Below are 24,368 nucleotides of genomic sequence, written 5' to 3' on the forward strand. Positions count from 1 at the left end.
TTTTAAGCTGTGTTTTGAACTATCTATAAATAGTCGCCAAGCGGAAGAGTCCAGTGGAAGCTTTAGATATTTTAGCACATCTTCAATACTGCTACAGTACACAAGTTCTTCTGATTTTTTAAAATAACTTTCCAAATCGGCTTTCCAATCTGGAACATAATATTTCAGCTTTCTCTTTTGTTAGTCCTAAATCTCTTACAAGATCTTCAAAATAAGCTTGGTCTATCAAATTAGGACATATGTTTAAACCACCAGGAGGCAAGTAACTTATATCTGATATGTTTTCAACCGCCGCTGTTATTTCTGTATTGGCATATTTCATATTGGCCGAAAATGTATGTGTAGGCGGTTGAGGCACCGGAACACCTTCACAGCGCACTTCTGGTAAAATGACATTACTTGTTGCTTCGTATGTCATTATCGCGTAGTGCCTTTGGCTTCTCCAAATTTGTAATTTACGCAGAAATAGCATGTATCTGATTTGTGATTTTCAGGTTCAATCCATATAATAGGCGCAGAAAATGGCAGCGCCTTAGTACCGCCTTTGTACCAGGTCAAAAGACCACTTTCGCAAGTAGTACATACAGTTTTTGGTATCCAAGCTTCACATAAAAATCGTATTCCAATTAAAAGAAAATATGGTTCTTCAATTGTAGGGAATATCTTTCTCCTGCTTTGAAGGTGCGTAAAATGTCCACAAATAAAACAAAACCAATCTCTTAATTTGCAAACAGAATCCGCCATGCTTATTTAAGCTTTAATTGTTCTTTTTTTATATTAATTTTAGTAAAATTCACACCCGATATGTACTGCTTGGTAAGTCAATTATGCTTAATTTTATCACACCCGATTTGTAAGTCACAGCTGACTAGACGCGAGAACTCAGTGTTTAGCCCGGCTGAACTTGACGACGTTTTCACCTACTTTGTATATGTTGGCGTGTAATTTTGCCAATTAATCGTAAAGAGCTTTATTTATAACAATGACGTCTTTGGTGACCCCCACTGAAATTTTCCGCCAAACATTTTCGTAGAATATTTTAATCGTTAAATGTCCTTTTTTAAAGGATATTTTTTGATTTTCTCGAAAAAAGAGTCAAATTGACCCATAAAGAAACCAGTTAGAGAGTTAAGATCTTCCACAAAAATAATCCTCATACAATTCCACAATACAACTCTGACCATAAGAATTCTCTCAGACATTAACTTACAACATTTTTTTCATTTCATTTCAATGCTCCTTTCGACCAAAAAATAAAAACTTTGACCCACTGTAAAAAAAAACTCAGACGTGCTGGACCATAAGTTTGTTCTACAAAAATGATCTGCTCAATATACCCTTTCAGAATTATGGGGTCGCTATTCTGTTCCATTCAAAAAGTCTTCATTTGTTGGACAGTGTAATCGGGCAGCCTGAAACTAAGGTTGATGCGAAGCTCCCTCCAACTTCGACCCATCCGTGAAGAAGCTCACCGCGCCTCTCCTCCAAAGACTCCTTCCCGCCCATACGTCCCTTGTGGGAATAACAGCATAGAAGTTCTTGCCAGGGCTATGCTCGGCGGCATGGAGATGATCCAATAACCTCGGGATGAAGCCAAAGTGTGCGGGGATACTTGAGTGCCCAGACACGCACTCGTCTGTAAACTCAGATTCCAGTCCAATAAACTACTCAGAAAGATAAGATATGTTCTGCACTTGAAAGTTGGCACCAAATCGAAACAGTTGCTCCGAAAATTTGAGGGCAAAGTGGTAGTCTCTTCATTTGAACATTGATCATTCATGATTTTATATATATAATGTTTACATTCATTCGGTTACTTCGAATACACTAAATCTAGAACAGGTACTTCAACCAATTTTATAATAAAAAAATGAAATAAAACAAGTAAGGAAGAGCTAAGTTCGGTTGTAACCGAACATTTTATACTCTCGCAATTTATTTATTTAACTTTATTTATATTATATAATACACAATTTGACCCACATATTCGTCATATATATTGTATAAAATCCATTGAAAGTTGGAAACCATAACATTAGGTTACAAGCACCGAGGTCCTCGTGTTCGATATATGGGGCCTTAAAAACCTATGGTCCGATTTCTGCGATTTTTAGAATGGGGCTGCCACACTATTAACATAGTATTTGTGCAAAGTTCTGCACCGATATCTTCACTAGTACTTACTTTATATATTGTAAAGTAAACGATTTAAATTGTCTTCAAAGTTCAGGTATATAGGAAGTAGGCGTGGTTGTGAAGCGATTTGGCCTATTTTTACAACATATCATTGGGATATAAGGAAACTATTACAAACCAAGTTTCATTGAAATCGGTCGAGTAGTTCCTGAGATATGACGGACGGACAGATAGACATTCTGATTTGAACTCCACTCTTCACCCTGATCACTTTGGTATATATAACCCTATATCTAACTAGTTTAGTTTTGGGTGGTACAAACAACCGTTATGTGAACAAAACTATAATACTCTCTTTAGCAACATTTGTTGCGAGAGTATAAAAATGTTAAGCTTATTCCACAAATAATACCATTTAATTTTGAATTTCCCACTAACTTATTTACCAATAAAAAAATAGACGTTAACACAATTCGGGACGCTTATTCCCAAACGAAGTTAGCTGCTTTAAAGAAACGGAAACCGAATTTAACTAGGCTACCGTACGGGCTGCAAATACTACAATATGTTATACACAATTGTCTGTGAAATAAGTGTGTAGAAAGACTGCATACTCTCCACAGGCTCACAGGCTACAAATTTCAACCTAATTATGCTACAAGCACGGACATTTAATATTTGAAAGCATAGCTTCGTAACAATTTGTAACTAAGTAGTAACTACTTTAATGCCTTAAACTGTTGCAAGACTAATAGGCTTATATTTTATTATTTCAGAAAACCGTTAAGCTTTCGCAACTATTTTCGAGTTGAAATTTGCATTTTCAATTAGTTTTTCTAAAAAAAACTTAATCAATTCAAGCTAAACCACTTAGTTTTACAGTCGACGTCCAATAGTACGAACTATATAATGTCAGACCTATTCGTAAAATTTAAAAAATGTGTATTCGAAGAACAGCCCACTATATAAATTTTCGAAAACAGTTAATTACATCTATTATTGGACAGTCTTCTTCATCTTCTTAACTGGCGTAGAAACCGCTTACGCGGTTATAGCCGAGTCCACAACAGTGCGCCACGCATCTCTCCTTTTGGCGGTTTGGCGCCAATTGGTAATACCAAGTGAAGACAGGTCCTTCTCCACCTGGTCCTTCCACCGGAGTGGAGGTCTCCCTCTTCCTCGGCTTCCACCAGCGGGTACTGCATCGAAAACTTTCAGAGCTGGGGCACTTTCATCCATTCGAACAACATGACCCAGCCAGCGTAGCCGCTGTCTTTTTATTCGCTGGACTATGTCTATGTCGTCGAATAACACATACAACTCATCATTCCATCTTCTGCGGTATTCGCCGTTGCCAATGTTTAAGGGACCGTAAATCTTCCACAAAACCTTTCTCTCGAAAACTCCTAGTGCCGTCTCATCGGATGTTGACACCGTCCACGCTTCTGCACCATAAAGTAGGACGGGAATGATGAGGGACTTGTAGAGTTTAGTTTTTGTTCGTCGAGAGAGGACTTTACTTTTCAATTGCCTACTCAGTCCATAGTAGCACCTGTTGGCAAGAGTGATTCTGCGTTGGATTTCAAGGCTGACATTATTATCGGTGTTAATGTTGGTTCCTAGGTATACGAAATTATCTACAACTTCAAAGTTATGACTGTCAACAGTGACGTGGGAGCCAAGACGCGAATGCGCTGACTGTTTGTTTGATGACAGGAGATATTTCGTCTTGTCCTCGTTCACCACCAGACCCATTCGCTTCGCTTCCTTATCCAGGCGGGAAAAAGCAGAACTAACGGCTCTTATAATTTTCTCCAGCATCAAGTTAAAGAAGTCGCACGATAGCGAGTCACCTTGTCTGAAACCTCGTTTGGTATCGAACGGCTCGGACAGGTCCTTCCCGATCCTGACGGAGCTTTTGGTGTTGCTCAACGTCAACTTACACAGCCGTATTAGTTTTGCGGGGATATAGCGGGGATGGACAGTCACACGAAGTAATTTGTATACATATATCTAATAAACTATAAAAGTACCTTACTGCAGACACTTCATAATGCAGCATAAAAATGGATGAAATCGGATTATTACCACACCTAACATACACTACCGTACTTTATTTCAGGAAATATAAGGGCTGCCCTTATATTAGGGTAGGTCAAAACCCATATTTTAGGAACTCTTCTTCCGATTTTAAAGAAATTCGATTCTTAACATCTTAATGCAAAAGTTTGAAATCGGTTCACAACCACGTCGACTTCCCTTATACCACAATTTGGAAGTTCATCTGATTCGTTCATCTTACAATATATAAGTTAAGTAACTGTGAAGATATCGTAACAAACCTTTGCACAAATACTGTATTTCTAGTATGGCCTGTCATTGCCTGTCTGAAAATCGCCCAAATCAGATTATAACTTTTCAAGGCCCCAGATATCGAACAATAATATTAGTAAGATGAAACGCGACCTGCTCACGTTCCAAATAAAACTGCTAAAGAACTAAAGATTTCCCAAAACGGAACAGAAATTTGAACTTGAGTCCAAGAAAATCTTGCAACCATCCTTCTAGATGAACAAATTCAACGAACAAACTCAGAAAAAAGAAGAAGAAGAAAAATTAAAGAATCTCCTAACTTTTAAGTAAAATATTCACATACGTGATATTTATGTGACTTAATGAATATAAATAAATAAATAATCCACAAATATATTTATGCAATAAGTGGTGATAATATTTACTCACTCAAACAAACAATGCAATGTGTGTGTGAGTGCTTGCAACGCAACACTTAAAGGGCACCACCTCTGCCAATGACAATGAACTGGGAAGTGTTTTCATTATTCTACAAGGCATTCAGCAGCTTTATTTTTCTTCTTCAAGTACTTTGTCTTTGGGTTTTTTAAGATATTTTGTTTCGCTTCTTAGTTGCTGCATCACCAAAACACAACAGCAGCATCATAACTGACCCAATTTCAGAGAGATCCACTGTGAACATGAAACATTTATGTGTTTACAAAAACAAAGCGAACTCTACAGCAGCTACAACAAAAACTTGCATGGTTACTGAAGTGACGCAACATTGAATTGAAGAAGTTATTTTTATTGTTTTATTTATTTTCGCCACGGCTACGTACTTACCGGTAGTCGCTGTTGTTGTTGTGTACGCGTATATGCTACAATCGCTGTTGCTAAATGTTACACATAAACGTAGCAGCGACATGCTTTGATTGTTGTCAACGCAGCTTTATCACAGTTTTACGGTGTTGTTATTGTTGTTGTACGAGGGCGGTATGAAAAGTACACAACCTACTAATGAAATTATTTCTCGAAGAAGTCAACTTTTGGCGTTGTGACCACTTTGCTCTTCTTCAGCTATTTGTGGTAGATCACCCCATATAAATCCCAAAAAACGAAAGTCATAACCTTACCGACCGATAAGACAGTTTTCACTTTCTTTGGAGCAGAGTTATGAGGAGAAATACATGGTCGCGAATGCAAATTGTATCTGATGTAACAGCTCTGGCGACGCCTTCGGGCGCTGAATTTAAGTAGCTAACGATACAATAACGATAAGTATCTCGTATACAAATATACCATTCAAAACTTGAAGACAACAATTTCAGCTACCGAGATGGCGACTAATCTATTAAAAGCACTTACCTAACAAAAACTGGACAATACCCAACCATCGTATCTTTCCCACTTTGTATTTGAGTATAAATTACCCCTGGAACCCATGGACGAGAGTGCATAAACCCAACGAAGTCCGATCTTATACAGAACATATTACTTAAATGAGTTCGAAACCATTTTACACTAAAACTCTTCAGCGCAGCACACATGTCTTTGGACACGGGTTAACGTGCACCAAACTCAATTACAGCCCGGTAATAGTTTTATGGACGCTCCACTACAATGTAGCAATACAACAAGTGCCGCACCACAGTTTTCCATTGCTTATTCACTTGTTGATCTTCCACAACCTGATTGAAACACAAAACAGCTGTAGTGCATTTCAATGTGTTGCTTCCTTTATTGCACATACTCCTTAACAAATCTGCACTACATTACTTCTTACTCTTAGCTGTTCAAGTCAATTATCTGCGCATGCGCAGCCATTTAGTGCACTCAAGAGTACAGGTGCGCTCTTCTACTTCATTTCTCTTGACCACTTTATTTTCTATATAATTGATTACCCGTTTGTAACGAGCTTATTAGTATGTGTGTGTGTACATATGTATATGTGGGTACACGCTTAACTCTTGTTGCCAGCCTACAAGTAATTCATTGGTTTCGCCTTTTTTGGAAATCGTGTTTATTTCGGGCTAGTTTTTTAAGTGCTTCACCATCATTATTATTTACTTTCCCATCAACTGCAATTTGTCCATTAAAATATGTAACATTAAACGTAATACAAATAAATAGTTATGAATTTGGGTCAGTGTTTCACTGTCACTGCCAAATGTTCGGAAAAAAATGTTACATAATATTACTCACGTAAAAACCATCACTCTTCTTCAATACTGTGGGCGGGAAATAAAATTGCACCCTCTTGTGACAGTATTTGCAAAAAATATACAAGTGCAGTCCAAGGGTTGTTGAGTACGACTATAAATAGAGCTTGTGTTTTGGTTAGAGCTAATTTTTTGATTTTACAGCACGCGATTTTAATGGTACTCGAGCCATTTGCCCAAAAAATATTATAAAACCCATAAATCTTTAAGAAGCCATACATATTAAACCATTTTCTAACCAACTGTCCATCATTTAGTTTCTGGCCCAAAATAGGTATCTATAACATTGAATTCCCGTATATGCACCCGATATTTTTATTCCAACCAATTATCAAATCATGGCATAAGTTGAACCTATTACAGAGTTTTTCATAATAGAAATCGACATTCCACTGGTAATGTCATTCATGTGTCCAAAACTCATCCACCACTTAAACTCAAACTTTTTAATCGATCATGAGTTGGTTTCAGAAACCATACTCCGAAGAATTTCAATTCAAAAATCACTTGATCAAAAGTAAGCCATACAAGTAAACGGGAAACGGTCCCAAATATCCTTATCCCACTTAATATCTCTTCACAATCCCGACTTACACTTGATCCATGGACCGACAGTCTCTTCAGGCATAATCATAATAAAATGAATGATTGACTGATATCGAAAAACTGAGATGAAAATATATAACCAACATATTTGCAAACAGAGTCTCACTCCTGTTTTCTGGAAGGACTACTCAACCACTTTTTATCCATAATGGATGGATTTCTGTACTCTGTTAAATTCGAAAGTGCTAAATAAAGCACACATTCAGCCAGGGGTACTTAAGGAAAAATCAATCTAAAACGATGCTTCACACACCCAAACCAAAGAAACGAACCAAGGGCCTCGAGCAGCAAACAAAGTGCAAAACCTTTACCGCTCGCTTAAGCACTTAATCTCGCATAGCTCACATTCCGATACACAATTTTCAAGGTTGTTTGCCGGCTTTGACTAATCATAGGTAAACAACCCCAAAATGCAACATGTGGCAGACACAACGCATTAAGCCAAGTACGCGCATGAAGACAAGTGTTTCGACAACTTAACATTGAATTTTGAGAAGAGATTAACACAAGTAAAACACTAATGATGAAGATGATGGAAATAACAATGATTAATAAGCAGCAAATAAAAAGGAAAAAAAATCACAAATTGAAAACATAAACGATTGAAGCTAGCGCACAGACTCGCCAAGGGGCTGGCAAATGGTATTAAAACAAGGTGAAAAGCAAATATCAGGCGATAATGCACATGACTTTACATATATTTCTTGCGATGATAATGAATTTCTGAAGCGTCTTTTGTTAATAAATAGTAATAGAGGAGCAAAAGTACAAAATTTGTTTGGCTACTTTAAAAACGTCAGAGCCCCTAGCACCAAACATGTATACCCACAGATGTAGTGGGTATGTATGTGCATGTGAATGCTTTTAAGTGTGGTTTAGACACAGCCCACTCGTCTACGAACAACTATAGTGCATAATTAATAGTGAAACAAATGGATCAGCATATGGGCTGTACTTTCGAAAATTAATTACAAAAGTCTTAACCCACATAAGCGGTCAATAATACTTAGTACCATATCTACAACATATGTACACAATATATTGGTAACCAACTATATGTGCTTGGTAGCAACAGAAAATGCTGTGTCAATAAAGGAGCTGATGACAAAACAAAATTGATAAAGCCTAACAAACGGACAAACACTTGGACACACATACTACAATAACGGAAATATTTAATTATTGCTTTTTGTACAAATATCACTGAGTAGACAGACCAAAATTAAGTGTCTATTAATACATATATACTGTATTTTTTTTGCCATCAGCATTAATGAAATTAAAAACGGCTATGCGCTGCGGCCACCATAAGACATCAATCGGCAGCCCTTAGCATTCAGTAGTCTACCGCTAAGCCACCCATCTAAACTAGGGCAAATGACCGACACACTCACACATTGAACTCATAATACTCAGAATTATATACACAAGTACTACATTTTGATGTACCCTGTAGAGAATTTTACATGTTCGGAATGAGTCCACGATTAGTAGCAATGGAACGTATGCATATGGATATAGGGAATATATATATACCTTTTGTTTGAACATGTGCCATAGAGAGACTATCCATTTTACCCGAAAAGCTCAGAAAAGAGACTAGTCGTCTTCGAGCTTTTACGAACTACTACACTTTCCTAGTTCCAGTAGTAAGTATTAGAATATTATTAAATTTCAATAGTGCTTTATAGAGACTAATTCCAGTACAATCTCATCCAATTGTACTTATGGAGTGTAATCCTGGTGTAAGACCTTTAAAGATTATTTTTGTATATTCCATTCCCAATTATAGCTTATAGTGAGTAATCAGTATATAATGTCTGGGACGATGGATTTTGCATTCTTAATTGATCTTAACATGACTATAATACATTTAAAAATTGTACCTTATTGAGAGTATTCAGGATGTAATCACTTACAATTAATCTAATACCCAAAAGCTTTGAAAAGAGACTAGTTGTCATAGAGCTTTTACGAACTACTAGTCTTTCCTAGGTCCAGTAATATATATTGCATACTAATAATCTATACTAATCTCTTTGATCGTTGATTTGTCATTCTCAATTGAACTTTATAGAGATTTATCCGCATCCAATGTCTGCAAAGACTTTTTATTCTCCATCGGTTCTTATTGAAATCATTCCCTATTCAACTTTGTAGACTGCAATCTATTAGCACATTATTAAATCCAAATTATGTTTAGTCTCATTAAAAAACATGTAATTTCCCAATTCAGCTTTATAGAGAGTAATCCGGGTGTAATCTCTTTAAAGAGTACTCACACAATTTTTAGCAGGGTACACATGTACGTGGCCACTTCTAATGCCTACTCATTTGTATCACAGTTGTTGACGCACTAGCTAAGCGCTATGCAATGCGTCTGTGATAACTTATAATAATTATGATATTTAGACAAGAAACCTCGAATTAACACAATTTCAAGCTTAATTACCGCCAACAAGAAAATGCGAAACAATGACAAAAGCAATTCACAGCGGCTACAAAAGCACAGAGGCACACACGTTTGCGTAGGTTTGTGGTAGCTAACAATCGCTGACAGCTCGTCCACAAATCGTTAGCTAGCCAAACAGTAACGACAATAACAGCATTAAAACTTATACCCAAAAAAATGTTCTCCACATGACGCTTTTCTCAGTGGAGCTTCTGCATAAGCACTCATTCACACATTAAATGGTGTTCGCTTTTAACTCATTCATACGCACCACTTGAGTGCCGCATAGTTTTGATTAATAACTGAGACAAGCGAATCAAGATAAGCAACGTAGCATTTGTGCACTATGAACAATGTTCGAAACTTACTAGGAATAACAGAGCAGACGAGAAGCTTTCACTACAAATGCTGCCCGAACTTCACATATTACATTGTAATTTGCGCCAACTTTTGCGTAAGGTTTCCATTAGGCTTGAAATAGGGCAGAACAAAATACAAGAAGTAAGGAAGGTCTAGGTTCGGGTACAAACGCAAAAAATCTATCTGCGAAATCCTTATATAATATATATGGAATATTTTCATATCATAGTTACCATACATATGTCAGATTCACATTTTGTTCTACGTATAATTTGATATATCAATTGAAACTAGAGTTATCCAAAGTAATAGCTTCTTATAGAATTTAGAATTACATATATTAATTGGGAAGTTGAGGTAGTTGTAGCCTGATTTCGTACCTGCTGCCAAAAGAACATATGGTCCATGATTCAATGATTAAGTTATCTCGAGTTATCGCTAACATAGGCAGACGGAATTTGGACAAACATCCGGAATTCAAATTGCCTCGTCTTTAGGTACCATTATTCGTTAAGCTGAAAGTGATATTTGGAAAGATATATGTATGTGTCTTTGAAAGCATAAGAAGCGCCAAGGTACTCTATGTTGATGTTTTGTTACAAAATAGTCGAAATAAATTCTACATTGGCAAGTTAATTGAAACATATCAGTTATAAAATAGCCAATAGATCCGAAAACTGATTGCAAGAAATTTATACGATGTTAAATAATGCGTAAGACTATAGAAGAGTAGCACTAAACTAAGCCCAACACTTCATGAAGACTTTTAAAAATCTGAGAATGTGAAATATGATATGGATCAGCAATATACTTTTTAAAAATTTAAGTAAAATATTAATCCAGGTTTAGAATACAGAAATTGGGAACATTTTAGTATGTTCTTAACCGCTAATCATTCCTAAAATATATTTGTGTTTAGTCATTTACCATTCTCAAAGCGAAATGTTCAAATTAATAATGAACTGAATGCTTTAGAAAACTTAACCCATTATCGTACTCGAGTGGAAGTAATTAACATTTCATTCAAATAATAGTGATAATTAACTTTGCAATGGAAAATTTTTGTTGCAGCGACACGTGCCTCCAGCTCAATCATAATTAATAAAGGAGGTGAAGTTTAACTAGGTGTTAAATATGCCTATAAATTTCATTATAGAAGCTCTGTTTGATGTGTGGTCAACTTTTCACTTTTAATACTTTAATCAAGCTCAATTTACAATAATTCTATGGAGTCTTCTGTACTCTACTCATATATAGAAATAGTCTTAAAAAGTTAGCAGATTGAATTCAAAACCAAAAACATTATCTGCAAATTAGAAAGAAAAGAGAAATAGGCCAGAAGCTGATATTAATCTCATTACATTGGCATTTGCAAATTGTATTCTATATAATATCGCCCAATATTTTATATATATTTGCTCCTGTTACTCCTTTAAGGCAAAACATCGCCCAATAACATTATATTATATATAGATTTATTTGACAAGTATGTTATGGCATCAGGTGGTCTCGATGACAGTCTACTTTTCTACTACTCCGATTTGCTGAAGGAATCAATGTCGATCAATATCAATATAAATAACTATACAAGTACAAAAAATGTGGTTTTGCCATTTCATCATTCAAAGATATACGATCCAACAACGAGTCGAAATTTTTAAAATTTTCTACTGAAATTTTGAGACAGTGGCCTCAATTTTAACGGTACAACATCCAATTTATGGTCGTTCAATGATAACCTAATATTTTTGGCCAGAGTTGGATGACATGGACTTGGACAATATGTGGTTCCGACAGGACGGCGCCACTGGCCACACAACGATTCAAAAATCGTTTTATTGAAAACCAAGTTTGGTGAACGTGTTTTCTCACGGAAATTGGGTTCAGCGCCTTGACTTCTGCAAGCGTGTCCGTGGTGGCCATGCAAAAGAAATCGAGTTCCATACAGAATGCCATCGAATCTACTTTCACAGGAATACAGAATATCATTAATGTACCAAACCGTTTGTTTTTATTAAAAAAAAAAAAACAAAAAACAAAAAAAGCAATAGAAAAAGATCACTTAAAAGAGAAACGCGCAATGGTTTACGAAAGAAAAATAAGAAATAGTAAGCATTATCTTGGCTAGGAAATTCGTAATTTCTAGTACATCAATCAAGAAAACACAACTACATCTGTATACATATTTTCACCCACAGTAATCAAAAAATATTTATCTACAATTGCCGGCAGGCCTTTGAATGCCTTTCAAGCAGCAGCTAAAATTGAAACTATATAAACTTTTACGGACGCTTTTTGCATATCACCCGTTTCATTCATCAATCGCACGGTGCGCATTTCAACGCCGCTTGTCGATCAACGAATATCGAACAAGGCGTAATCCGATTGACATTGAACTTTTACACGTATGTATAAATAAATGGCCAGATGTTGACAGATAATTAGCCGCGCTTTAGGCTGTCTGCTCCATTCGCTCCACTGCCACACACCGCACCACAACCACTGACATACTATATATAATTAAATACGTGTGATTACACCGAATGCCGAACAAAAATACCTGTGAGTTTTGTAACACATGGAAATTTTCATTATTTGTATTTTTTTCATTTATAAAAGTAGTAACATGACAGGTGATTTGTTGCTATTTGTATAATGATAAGCTGTTAAGAATGAGATTGGCTCAAAATTGTCACTTTTTCGGCGGTAACTTCAGAAAGCAAATACTTGTTAATATCTAAGTTAAATATCAAAGCAGATATAGAAACGGTTGTATCCAGATATTCAAATGCAAACCACAATTGAATTTGTTGTGCTGTGTTTTTATACTATATATGTATATAAATCATCCCCTATGGACTCAAACTACATATATCATTGCGGCTAGATAGGTGAATGTAAAGGCTTTGACTTACTGCTATTTATAGTGAGATTAATGCAAAGTATACTAGAGACTATCAAAAATAGAATGTTAATAAAACAAGTAAGGAAGTTCGGTTAAATTAAATTATATAAAGTTAAATTTATTATTATAACCAACAATTTGACTCACATATTCGGCATATATATGGTATCAAGTCCATTGAAAGTTTTAAAACCCTAATATTAAGTATATGTGACAGATGAAGTTATGACCCGATTTCATATCCGGAAGCTAGGAAGATATTATGGTCGAGTAGTTTCGGAGATATTGTTTTTGGCCCATAAGTGGGCGGAACCACATCCATTTAAAATTTTGTATACCATTTTGAGTGCAGCACTTCTGTGCCATCTTTATAATGAAATTTAAGGCTTCTGATGGTTTTCCTTACTGAATTAAAGCATTTTTAGTAGTTTTCAGGTTATGTTGAATGTATGGTAATAATCCGATTTCCTCCATTTTTGGGATGTATAAGGTAGTACCTAAAATACGACTCTAGAAAGCTTCCTTGATTTAGCTTTAGTAGTTTGCGAGATATGTACAAAAAAATTTGTAATTGGCGGGGCCACGCCCACTTCCCCAAAAAAATTACATCCACATATGCCCCTTCATAGTGTGATCCTTCATACCAAATTTTACTTCAATAGCCTGATTTATGGCTGAGTTATAGGTTTTTATATGTTTCCGGTTATTGCCAATTTGTGGGCGTGGCAGTGGTTCGATTACATTTTGATATATATAACCCTATATCTAACTCTTTTAGATTTAGGACTTACAACCAACCGTTATGTGAACAAAACTATAATACTCTCGTAGCAAATTTGTTGCGAGAGTATAAATATCAAGTTTTCAGTAACACTACTAAATAAAACTAAAACATACAGAATGTACTGAAAAGCCCTTTGTCGTTTAAGATACAGTTTTTTATTTTGCATTAGATAGTACGAGTTTCTAGATTTCATAAAATCCGTCCTCCGGAAAGGTTCTAGTCTAGCCTATGTATAAAGTAAAATCTATTTACTCGAATTAGAATCTAATTTTATGAGAATAAAACCTTCTCAGGTAACAAAACTGTACATATTAATTTCTGTTTTCAGGACCATTCTAATTTTTAGGTACATATACTGTGATATTGGCGTTTGGAGTTATCCTTCTATATTTCTTTGTAATAGCTACACATATGAATATACTCAACGGATATTGAGTCTCATAAGTTGGTGATTTAGACATACATACGTATATTGTCTTATTTTTCCAATGCAATGTAATTAGCGGAAACCCTTTTTTTGTAAATCGTCTTTCGAAACGTTAGCAGTTTTCTTCTTGGAGGTAGCAACATTACCGATATTTCGAAGTATTTTAAACCATCGGCTCCGAAACGAATGCCATGAAAGATCAATGCCAAAAAGATCCTCTTTACCGTTTGTTTAAATCTTTCATGTTAATCCATAAAACATGTTGAAAAAGTATAACCACAGGGATCTTCCATATTTTTAAACTCGAAATCAAAGAAAGAAAGTACATCGATATAGCGTCATCTATCAGTGGTAAACATTAAGTCCGTTTCAACTAACTGGCCCACATTTTGACTAACAACTTTGTTTCTTGTTGGTGCTTTGAGAAATTGGTTTTTATGAAAATAGAAATATAATCATCGTTATTTTTTCCATAGCAAACATATAACAATTCCTGATGCTTTAAATGCAAATTGTCGATCACTTAGAACAAAACGAGATCATTGTTGCCTTGAAGCTATAAAAAACATATTGAAGAAATTATTGATTAGGTATTTATAAGAAGTTTTCCTCTAAAAATTATTTTATATTTTGAAAATACTACTTAAAAGATGAAAATAATATACACAAGAATCCGCAAAACACCAAAAAAACATTGAGGGTCCATATAACTGTCTGTTATATATTATATTAACCTTAAACATCTAAACTCAGCTTATGATACATAAACACTCATAAAAAGGTATACAAATGAAATCACAAGGCAAAACAAGAGGCCTTGACTCGCAACAATTGCACGAAAAATGCCTAATCAAAATGAAATGAATTTGAAAAGAAATCTACAAATTTGGCAAATAAATAGCAATGCATGATTATACTCATATATAATATATGTACTTCTAGTACCATTAAGTACCTACTTTGGATTTCGTTCACCTGATTGCTTAGACGTTCCAACAGCGAATACAAACAATACGCCACCTATCACGGCTCTATGAAATACTTATGTGTACAGCTCATTAATTGGCAGTCAATCGGTTTAAAGAAGATAGATTTGATAGGCAACAGACTCAACCAAAGTAAGAGGCTGCAAAATGAAGATTAATTAGTTGTAATATTTTGTAGTTGTAGTTGAAGGCGCGATAGACGTGAAGTACGCCGTGCATACATAAACCACTCAGTTAATCCCAGTCCCAGTATACCGTATAAATAGCACTTAAAGCTAAGTACTTCTCTGTTAGTATTTTCAATGTAGAAGCACTTCGTTTTCTTCTTCGGCAGATACGAGGTGGAAAACTTATTTATGAATAATAATAATTAATTAAATTAAGGTATCTAAGAGATTTACCTATATTTTCGGTGAAAAGTTACACTAAGTCACTGAGTTCTACATATTCATATCCGGGGCATTGAAAAGTTATTGTCAGATTTCAATGTCCAATTTTTTCACAGTATTTGTGTAAAGTTTTATTCCGATATCTTCATTGCTTCCAGATGTAAATCTTTTTTCCACACGTGTCATCAGGCTGTTAAAAAAATATTTTCAGGCATGTTCTGGAAATCGCGCGATTTCAATTCGGATCCGAAATTACAATTCGTACGATTTTGTTTTGGGTGTTTTGCAATTCGTGCGATTTCATTTGATTTGGAATTTCAATTCGAAACAGCTGATTTCTTTGTGACAGTTTGACAAAACAAATAAAAGAAAATTTGTTGGTACAAAATTTTTAATAATTTGAAATTAAACAGTTTTTATTAAAGAAACAATATTTTTATGGACATTTATTTGTTGTGAACGGTATTATTAATGTAAAATCAAAAGGCGGCATTTGTCTACACCGGATTCCGCGTAAGTTTTGCTAAAAAGTTCGACTTGAGATGATTTCTTTTTGTTTCAGGTTTGTTTCCAGAAATACTTACCTTTGGGAAGAGAAACGTCCACACCTAATTTAATAAAATTGATGTCTTAAGTTTTTCGCTGAAAGCTCATATCAACGTTCAGTTGGAAAGGATACCGATATTGCTATGGGTAGTAGAACAATATCCAAATTTTATCCGAAGTGGTTAATGTTTTAAAAAATATTTTGTGTCCGAAGTGGATTCAGCTTTAAATGTCTGAAGTGGATTCCAGAAAAGCAAAACTTGATTTTGTGAAAAAATTTGGGATACCAGGAGTGATAGGATGCATTGGTGGCACTCATGCAGCTACGGTAAAAGGATTTGTAAACGAACATCACTTTTTAACAGAGAAAGCGAAAATTCAGCAAGTCCCAGCAAAACATGCTTTACTAGTTGTTAGCATATGCTTATTAATATTTAATAATATTATTTTTTGTTTTTTAATAAAAACGTTCATTGAAATAAATGTTCCTTAAACAAATCGTTCATTTGGATTCAAAATCGCTATCGTTTATCTTGTCGAATATGAAATCGGAAAATTGCGATTTACAGAACATGTCAAAGAATTTGAAAATGGAGAATGCGAAAAAATTGCCCGAAAACGATTTGCAGAACATGCCTGTATATACCAAATTTCATTGAAAACGGTCGAGTAGTTCCTTAGATATGGTTTTTGACCATTTTCCATTTTAAAAAAAAATCTGAGTGCTGAGTGCGATTTCATATTCAATAGCAACCCTCTCACGGTCCCAAAGAACATGTGTATCAAGTTTCGTCAATATATCTAATTTTTACACAAAGTATCCGTTGTACGACGATAGACAGACATCCTGATTTCAACTCATCTCGTCATACTGGTCATTTTGCCCCCTATATCTAACTCGTTTAGTTTTATGACTTACAAACAACCGTTATGTGAACAAAACTATAATACTCTCTTAGCAACTTTTATTGCGAGAGTGTACAAATAAATGTCAAAGAATATTCATTAAATTTGAATTTTCTGTTTTTTTCTTTAAAAAATAAGGAATCTCGAAATGGTTCACCCTTTATATCATTCCTCTTTATAGTAAATATTAATCAGTGTAAATTATTTATGTACATTTACTTTTATGAATTAATTGCTTTTGTATGTGTATTCATACAAATCAGCACACGCGCAATCATTTGAAATGCTTATATCAACTATGAAATATTGTTCGTTTATTCACACACCGGAACATCCATTTATAAATGTAAATCGCGTGTAAACAAATTGAACACAACGAATAACAAAGGCTGCGCAAATATTTTTTCAGATCGGCAAGTGTCGGTTTCCGTTGTGTATTTAAGCGTATATTCGCTATTAAATTCCAATCGGTCAATTTGCAATTGAAATCAATGTTTAATTACTGAATTTTTATACCCATACGCAAAGTTGTGGTCGGATATTACAACTTTATTCATATAACGATTGCTTATAGCAACATAATAGATTCGAAATAAGAATGTACAAAATTGAGCAGAGAAATTGCAATTTAAAATAATTTTAATTTAGGTCTAGTTAAAGAAATAAGAAAATATAATATAAACAGGCAAGTTCCGACAAATCTCACCGAACTACCAGGGATTTATTAAAAAAATATCTAAATATTGCAACCAAAGGGTCATAAGAACGATGTTCTGTGACAATGAAAGACCTAAATCTTAATCGATAACTTCACTTCTTTTAGATTTTGACGTCGGTCAATTTATTAGTTTGACAGTAACTACTGTACTTTATTTATGAGAAAGTTTACAACGACAAAGATTTTTGAACACCCATTACAAATCCCAACCTATCACTACATTTCTTCTCGACTTCCGATGACATCAGCATAACCTACGACATTGGATTATGTCGTTTCCACGACAGTCGAGTTTATATAACCAGAACGGATCCTGATCTGCTGTCAACCCGACGGCATTTTCTTAAAATTATTTGGGGATTATTTACTGCAGCTATAAATACAAGCACAATAGGACTTGAAAGCAGTTTAAATTATGTGAAATCTTCTAAATAACATTCTCTTACTAAAATTACGTCTGAAAAATATTTAGATTTATATATAGATTTATTACTTGTAAAAAGCTCAATGAATTAGTTCGATCAGAAAATTTCAAATTAATTCGTCAGAATTATTTTTATATTAAGCGAATTCGGTTGCACACAAACTTCAACCTCCTTACTTAATGCAATTTCATAGTTCATTTACATTTCAGGCTTCCCATTAACATGCCTCAGCTCTCAGCTGCCAAAATACTTTATTAATTTCGCATATATTTCATCAGATTGTTGTTATTGTTTTAGTCTTTTGCTAAGTGTTACCAACGTTGTTTCTCACGTTTTTACACTTCAATGTGTTATTTCAGTAGTTCAAGTAGAATTTTGTAATACTCGCGAAAACAGCATGCATGTATTTATATACATATATATATAGTATATTACATATGCCGGTACTTAACACAAATAGGTATGCACCAATTAACACTCGATCAAGCGAGTGAAGGCCAATGGCTGAAGGACTAAGTGTGTTCAATAACTGTTCGAGGTAGCCGAGCAACCCGCAAGCGGCATTCAAAAACGTGTGCAAGTTTTCTCGTGAAAAAGTTTATCAATTTATATCTAATTTCATGACTGATTAATGTAAAATCAGTCAGTTTTGACAGTCTCAATGGTGGCAAGGCATCTTCAAATGATTTCGAGTGCTACAGAATGCCCATTCAGGTCATATAAATGCAACATTTGATAGTCAGTTCTTTTGTTGTTACGAATGAGTTTTGAACCAATGATGGGTCATGGAGAATATTCTCACTATTTTGAAATCTTGTACATATGTATGCATATGAAAGAAACTACTTTATGGCACATCATAAAAAATTAAACTTTTGAAAATTTCAAAGTCGACTTAGTCGACTCGGATCACGATAACCCACTAAAATCGTTCATGTTATGGGTTCTATGACATTCGCGATAGAGCATATAGTTAGATTGAATCCCACTAAAATCCATTTTGAAGGTCCCTACTGAAGAAAACAAAACACAGGAAATTCAAATTTAATGGGAAATGTTTATTATTTTTCGAAAGAAAATTCTTTGCCTTTTTTCATACTCTTGCAACAAAGTTGCTAAAGAGAGTACTATAGTTTTGTTCACATAACGGTTGTTTGTAAGTCCTAAAACTAAACGAGTTAGATGTAGGGTTATATATATCTAAATGATCAGGGTGACGAGTAAAGTTCAAATCGGATGTCTGTCTGTCCGTGATGATTGAGATATCCTGATGAAACTTGGTAGACGTACTTATTTCATGACACCATAAGAAGGTTAAGTTCGAAGATGGGCGTAATCGGACCACTGCCACGCCCACAAAATGGTAATAACCGAAAACATATATATTGCCATAGCTATGCCATAAATTCGCACGCCCACTTTCCGTACAAAGCTTAGGTAGAAAACTACTAAAAATGCTTTAATTGAGTTAGGAAAACCACCAGAAGCACTAAATTTCATTATAAAGATGGTACAGAAGTGCTGCACTCAAAATGGTATACAGTATTTTAAATGGGCGTGGTTCCGCCCACTTATGACTTACCAATTTCAATGAAATTCGGCTCATAATATCTTCCTAGCTTCCCAATATGTTGTGAAAATAGTCCAAATCGGTTCATAACCAAGCCTACTTCTCATATACCAGAACTTTGAAGTCGGTTTGTATAGTTTACTTTATAGCACTAGTGAAGATATCGGAACAGAACTTTGCACAAATACTACATTTATAGTGTGGCATCGCCCTTCTAAAAATCGTCGAAATCGGTAAATAAGTTTTCAAGATCCTAAATATCGAATATTTTGATTGAGGTCCATGCTTCTAACAATTTTTTTACCGAAAATATAGGTAAGTCTCTCAGATAATTTGAAGAAATTCAGAGTTTCTTTCTAATAATATGTCTACGTGCAAAAATCATCTATCTCCCATATACTTAATATTAGGGTTTTCAAACTTTCAATGGACTTATATGCCGAATATGTGAGTCAAATTGTTTGTTATATTATTAAATAAATAAATTGCGAGGGTATAAAATGTTCGATGGCACCCGAACTTAGCCTTTCCTTACTTGTCATATCTTTCAAATGTTGGCCGCGGTTACGTCTCAGATGATCCATCCGTTCAGTTCAATTTTCGATGGCTTGGTCGAGCCTTTCGACTAGCAACTGGTGATCGACACTCTCCATGTTTTGCTCCAGTATTTGCATCGAAGCGGGGTTGTCCACATAGATTTTACGTGTCGCGGTCTTCGCGTACACTCTCAGCTACGACTGTTATATTTTCTTCACTGCGTAATGGATGTGGTCAATTCGGTCGAATATTATCCAATAAGGAATAACAATAACGGTCTCAAAATGGGTGAGGGTGTTGCGAATAGTACAGTGAGTAGGCCGATTATGTGGACCATAAGTTGTGCGAATTTCGCGAAACACATTCTTTACAAAACGTGTATTTTCGTAATAAAGTTGAACAATTTATTAAGGTTGTTCAGGCGTCTTTCAATGATGACATGCCAAACAATACTGAACAAAAATAGCATTACAGCTTGACATGACTCACGCGTGATCTATCAAAAAAGGCTATTGAAAAAAGTAGCTATATTTCATCTTTTAATTATTGTTGATAACCGAAATGAGGTTTCACTCTAACTAAAGAGACTGAACAACACATTTAGTTAGTTCCCGGTTTTTAAAACAAGAATCGGTTGCAGTTGAACAATAGATCAAATGGATTCATGGATTATATGTTTCATTATTATTTAAATTGTTATCACAATCGAATCGTTATTCTAAAGTCTATAAGACGCTGTTAATGTCAGCCTGTCTGAAAATGTTAAGAAATGTCCTCAAATTGTTATTTGCTTGAGATAACCTTGAATTAAGCCTTCTAACCTCAACGTCAGCATCAATGAAAACCTTTTCTAAGCAAAATCCACATAATAATTTAAAAACGGCTGATGACGAAAAATCCCTGAAAAACTCAAGACCAATAAATTTTGATTTTATTTGAATTTTGATCTTGTGAACGGTTTTGAAACAGTTATTAATTGGACTAGATTGATAGCTGAAAGTGATATGTCAGTAAGATATTTTAGTAAACAAACATAATGCGAAAAATGGTGATCCAGAATGGAAATTAATTTGTAAAGAAAATTGAGATCCAGTCAAAGAAACTAATTTTCAATGACTACAAAAATAGTTAGAAACTTATGACAGGAATAGATGGCAGCCTTTAAGGGAAGAATTTAAACAAAATCTAAATTGTTTCTCCATTCAAAAGTATATATATATGTATATATATATACATTTGGCGTAGTAACCGCTATAAATGATTATAGCCGAATTCACCAGAGCGCGCCATTCTTGCTTTCTGAAGTCAGGTCACTTTCCACTTGGTCTTTCCATCGGAGTGGAGGTCGTCTTCTTCCGCGGCTTCCTCCAGCGGGTACTGCATCGAACACATTCAGAGCTAGAGTGTTTTCATCCATTCGTACAACATAACCTAGGCAATGTCGTCGTATAAATCGTACAGCTCACCGTTCCATCGTCTTCGGTATTCGCAAAACCTTTCTCTAGAAATCCCCAAGAATAGTCTCATCGGATGTTGTCATCGTCCACTCCTCAGCGCCATACATCATGACGGGTATTCAAAAGTATCCGAAGTGATAATCGGCTAGGAGCTAAAATATCTAGAAGCGGTCTCTCTCGTTGATATCTATATTCATAGAGAAGTACAAACCACCCTGATTTACAAAAGTCGGCCAAATAAATAATGGATTATCGAATTAAACAAAACTTTATTTAATCGAGCTCAAATACACATCTCCAACGGAAAAATGCTTATGTGGCCATCTACATCTCAAATCCATTACATTCGTATTATCTCTTTGCCATTATCACTTTAACTCACCAGCTAGAAGATATTCTTACTTAAGTTTGCACCTTCAGTACTTCGGCAATACTCAAGCAGTAAAGAAGAACAGTTAGCAACCAGCAATAAAGAATTGTGATTTCGAATTCTAACAAAAGAGATTTAAAGTAAAATTATATTAAAGTAATTAGATTAAAAGTAAAAGAAATAGGTGTCGAAAATTAAGAACACATTGAAGTTCGTGGGTGTGTGTGTGGTATGGCCCATCCGGCGATGCGCTACAATGCGCAGAGCAAAGAGGTGAGCGAGCGTTGCAAGAGCGCAATCATAGATAACAAAGCAACAATAACATACCATTGTATTATACATTTGTTTATTTGTTTACCACATGCCAATGTTTGTATTTATATGTGTTGCTTCACAGCTTATCTTAGCCCATTGCCATTACGTTTCACTGCCGACGGAGCTTATAGACGCGTTCGGCGAATGCGCTGAGTATCTGGACTGCAGTCACAATCGGCTGATGAACCTCTCGCACTTGTATGAGTTTAAGAATTTGAAATATCTGATTCTAGACAATAATCGACTGCATGAAGCGCATTTCGAGCAGCTGCAATGGGCGCTGCCGAAGGTGAAGGTGCTGATGTTGAACCGCAATGAGGTGAAACGCTAATATGATATTCATATGTAATAGAAAAAAATATTAATATATTTTTCTTGTATGGTCCACTGCACTTAAGCTAATGGACCTTCAGAGAACTATTAAACTTTTGGCGAGCATATTCCCACATCTTGAGTATCTCAGTTTGCACGGTAACCCGATTTGTCCCGATGAATTAGAACTGCAGCCATTTAGTGAATACGTGAATTATGAATACGAATACTACAGGTAAAAACATTGTGTCTGGTTTCTTTTTTATTATTCATAGTACAAACAATATTTCTAGATCACAGGTTTCAGGCGCTTTTGGTAAACTAAAATTTCTAGATCATCATGATCTGCAGAGAGAATCGATGTCACGTCCAGTACCTTCAAAACAAACAACACCTAGTTTTAGTTTTTGGCTAAAAACAAGAAACCAGAGCGATCAATTCATGAGCAAAGGTTTAAAATTCGGTAGTAAAATTATAATTTAAATCCTTCAAAAATTTTCCTGTTGAGTATATGTATATATTATTATGACTTGTATTTAAGGTAACGTAATTGGTCCGAGGTTACGCAGCTCAATGCATAATACAGATTCAGAGATAGACAAAAGCATTACAAACAAAGATTTGTAATGGCATATCAGTGTATGAAATAAAAATGTTAAATTCCGTGCTAAATCTTATGTATTACCCAGAAATCTAAGATAATATAGTAAATTAGTTGTTTGGTTGAAAGGGGCTGTAAGCGGTCATCATATGATCAATTGCGCCCAGGGAATTTCATAAAAATTACTAACTCTTTTCCACCTTAGCTTCACATTTTTCTTTTCAATTAAATCATTTGAAGCCGTGGAGAATATTCCGTCTCAATTGCATGAAGACTGGACATCCGTAAAGGTACTGTTCATCATCCTCCGCGCATGATCTGCGTTCTTGCGATTCCATGCAGTTATGAAGATAATACCTTCAGTGGTGAGGCTTCATCTTGATGCAGTGTATAGTCCACTAGGGTATTTTGTTGATCTCACAAACTTGGACTGGAATACGAAATTACTTAGGGATTTTATATTCCCCGTCCCTTGAAACACTGGGAAGCTTGATTTTTAGAATCGGACCGTTGTCATAAAAATATTTAATTAAGCTATAAAGCTTGGCTGTTGAATAAGGCCAATGACTGCATTATTCACTAACAATTATTGTCAGATATAACTATAAGGTTGGTGGCATTAAAAAATTTTACAGTGGTAATGGCACCGAACTTTTCACTTGTCATTACTTGATTCGATACTTAACATATTAAAATGTATATTAAACAATACAAACCATATAAAGAAAACAAATAATTTGTAGCACCCTGCACTTATTAAAAAAACTTTATCCAAGACACAAACGTAATAGTTTTCAACAAGTAAGGAAGGGCTAAATTCGGGTGTAACCGAACATTTTATACTGCCGCAGTTTATTTATTTTATTAATTTAAGATAACCCACAACTCGACCCATATATTCAGCATAAAATCCTCTGGAATAGCGAAAATTATCCATATATAGTAAGGGGGCTGGGGTATATCCTTGAACGATTTCAACTATTTTTGCCACCATGCCACATTATCTCCAAGATTTTACGTTTACTTAACTTACTAATATACATTATAAAGTC

At 35.0% G+C, this 24,368-nt stretch overlaps 1 protein-coding gene and 1 long non-coding RNA gene across 2 annotated transcripts; one reads left to right on the plus strand and one right to left on the minus strand.

Moving 5' to 3' along the window:
• Positions 1-14,878: 14,878 nt before the first annotated feature.
• Positions 14,879-15,712, minus strand: LOC128924121 (uncharacterized). Its single transcript, XR_008472803.1, has 3 exons — positions 15,572-15,712; positions 15,392-15,492; positions 14,879-15,310 (listed from the first exon to the last, which is right to left on the minus strand). It is a non-coding gene; the product is annotated as an uncharacterized LOC128924121 (long non-coding RNA).
• Positions 15,713-22,122: 6,410 nt separating this feature from the next.
• Positions 22,123-23,387, plus strand: LOC105215649 (leucine-rich melanocyte differentiation-associated protein). Its single transcript, XM_011189670.3, has 5 exons — positions 22,123-22,361; positions 22,486-22,722; positions 22,802-22,950; positions 23,009-23,178; positions 23,257-23,387. The coding sequence occupies exons 1-5, from the start codon at positions 22,320-22,322 to the stop codon at positions 23,340-23,342; spliced, it is 684 nt and encodes a 227-aa protein (XP_011187972.2). The 5' UTR covers positions 22,123-22,319; the 3' UTR covers positions 23,343-23,387.
• Positions 23,388-24,368: the final 981 nt, after the last annotated feature.

The sequence above is a fragment of the Zeugodacus cucurbitae genome, chromosome 2 (assembly GCF_028554725.1).
Source record: "Zeugodacus cucurbitae isolate PBARC_wt_2022May chromosome 2, idZeuCucr1.2, whole genome shotgun sequence".
Taxonomy (NCBI): Eukaryota; Metazoa; Arthropoda; class Insecta; order Diptera; family Tephritidae; genus Zeugodacus; species Zeugodacus cucurbitae.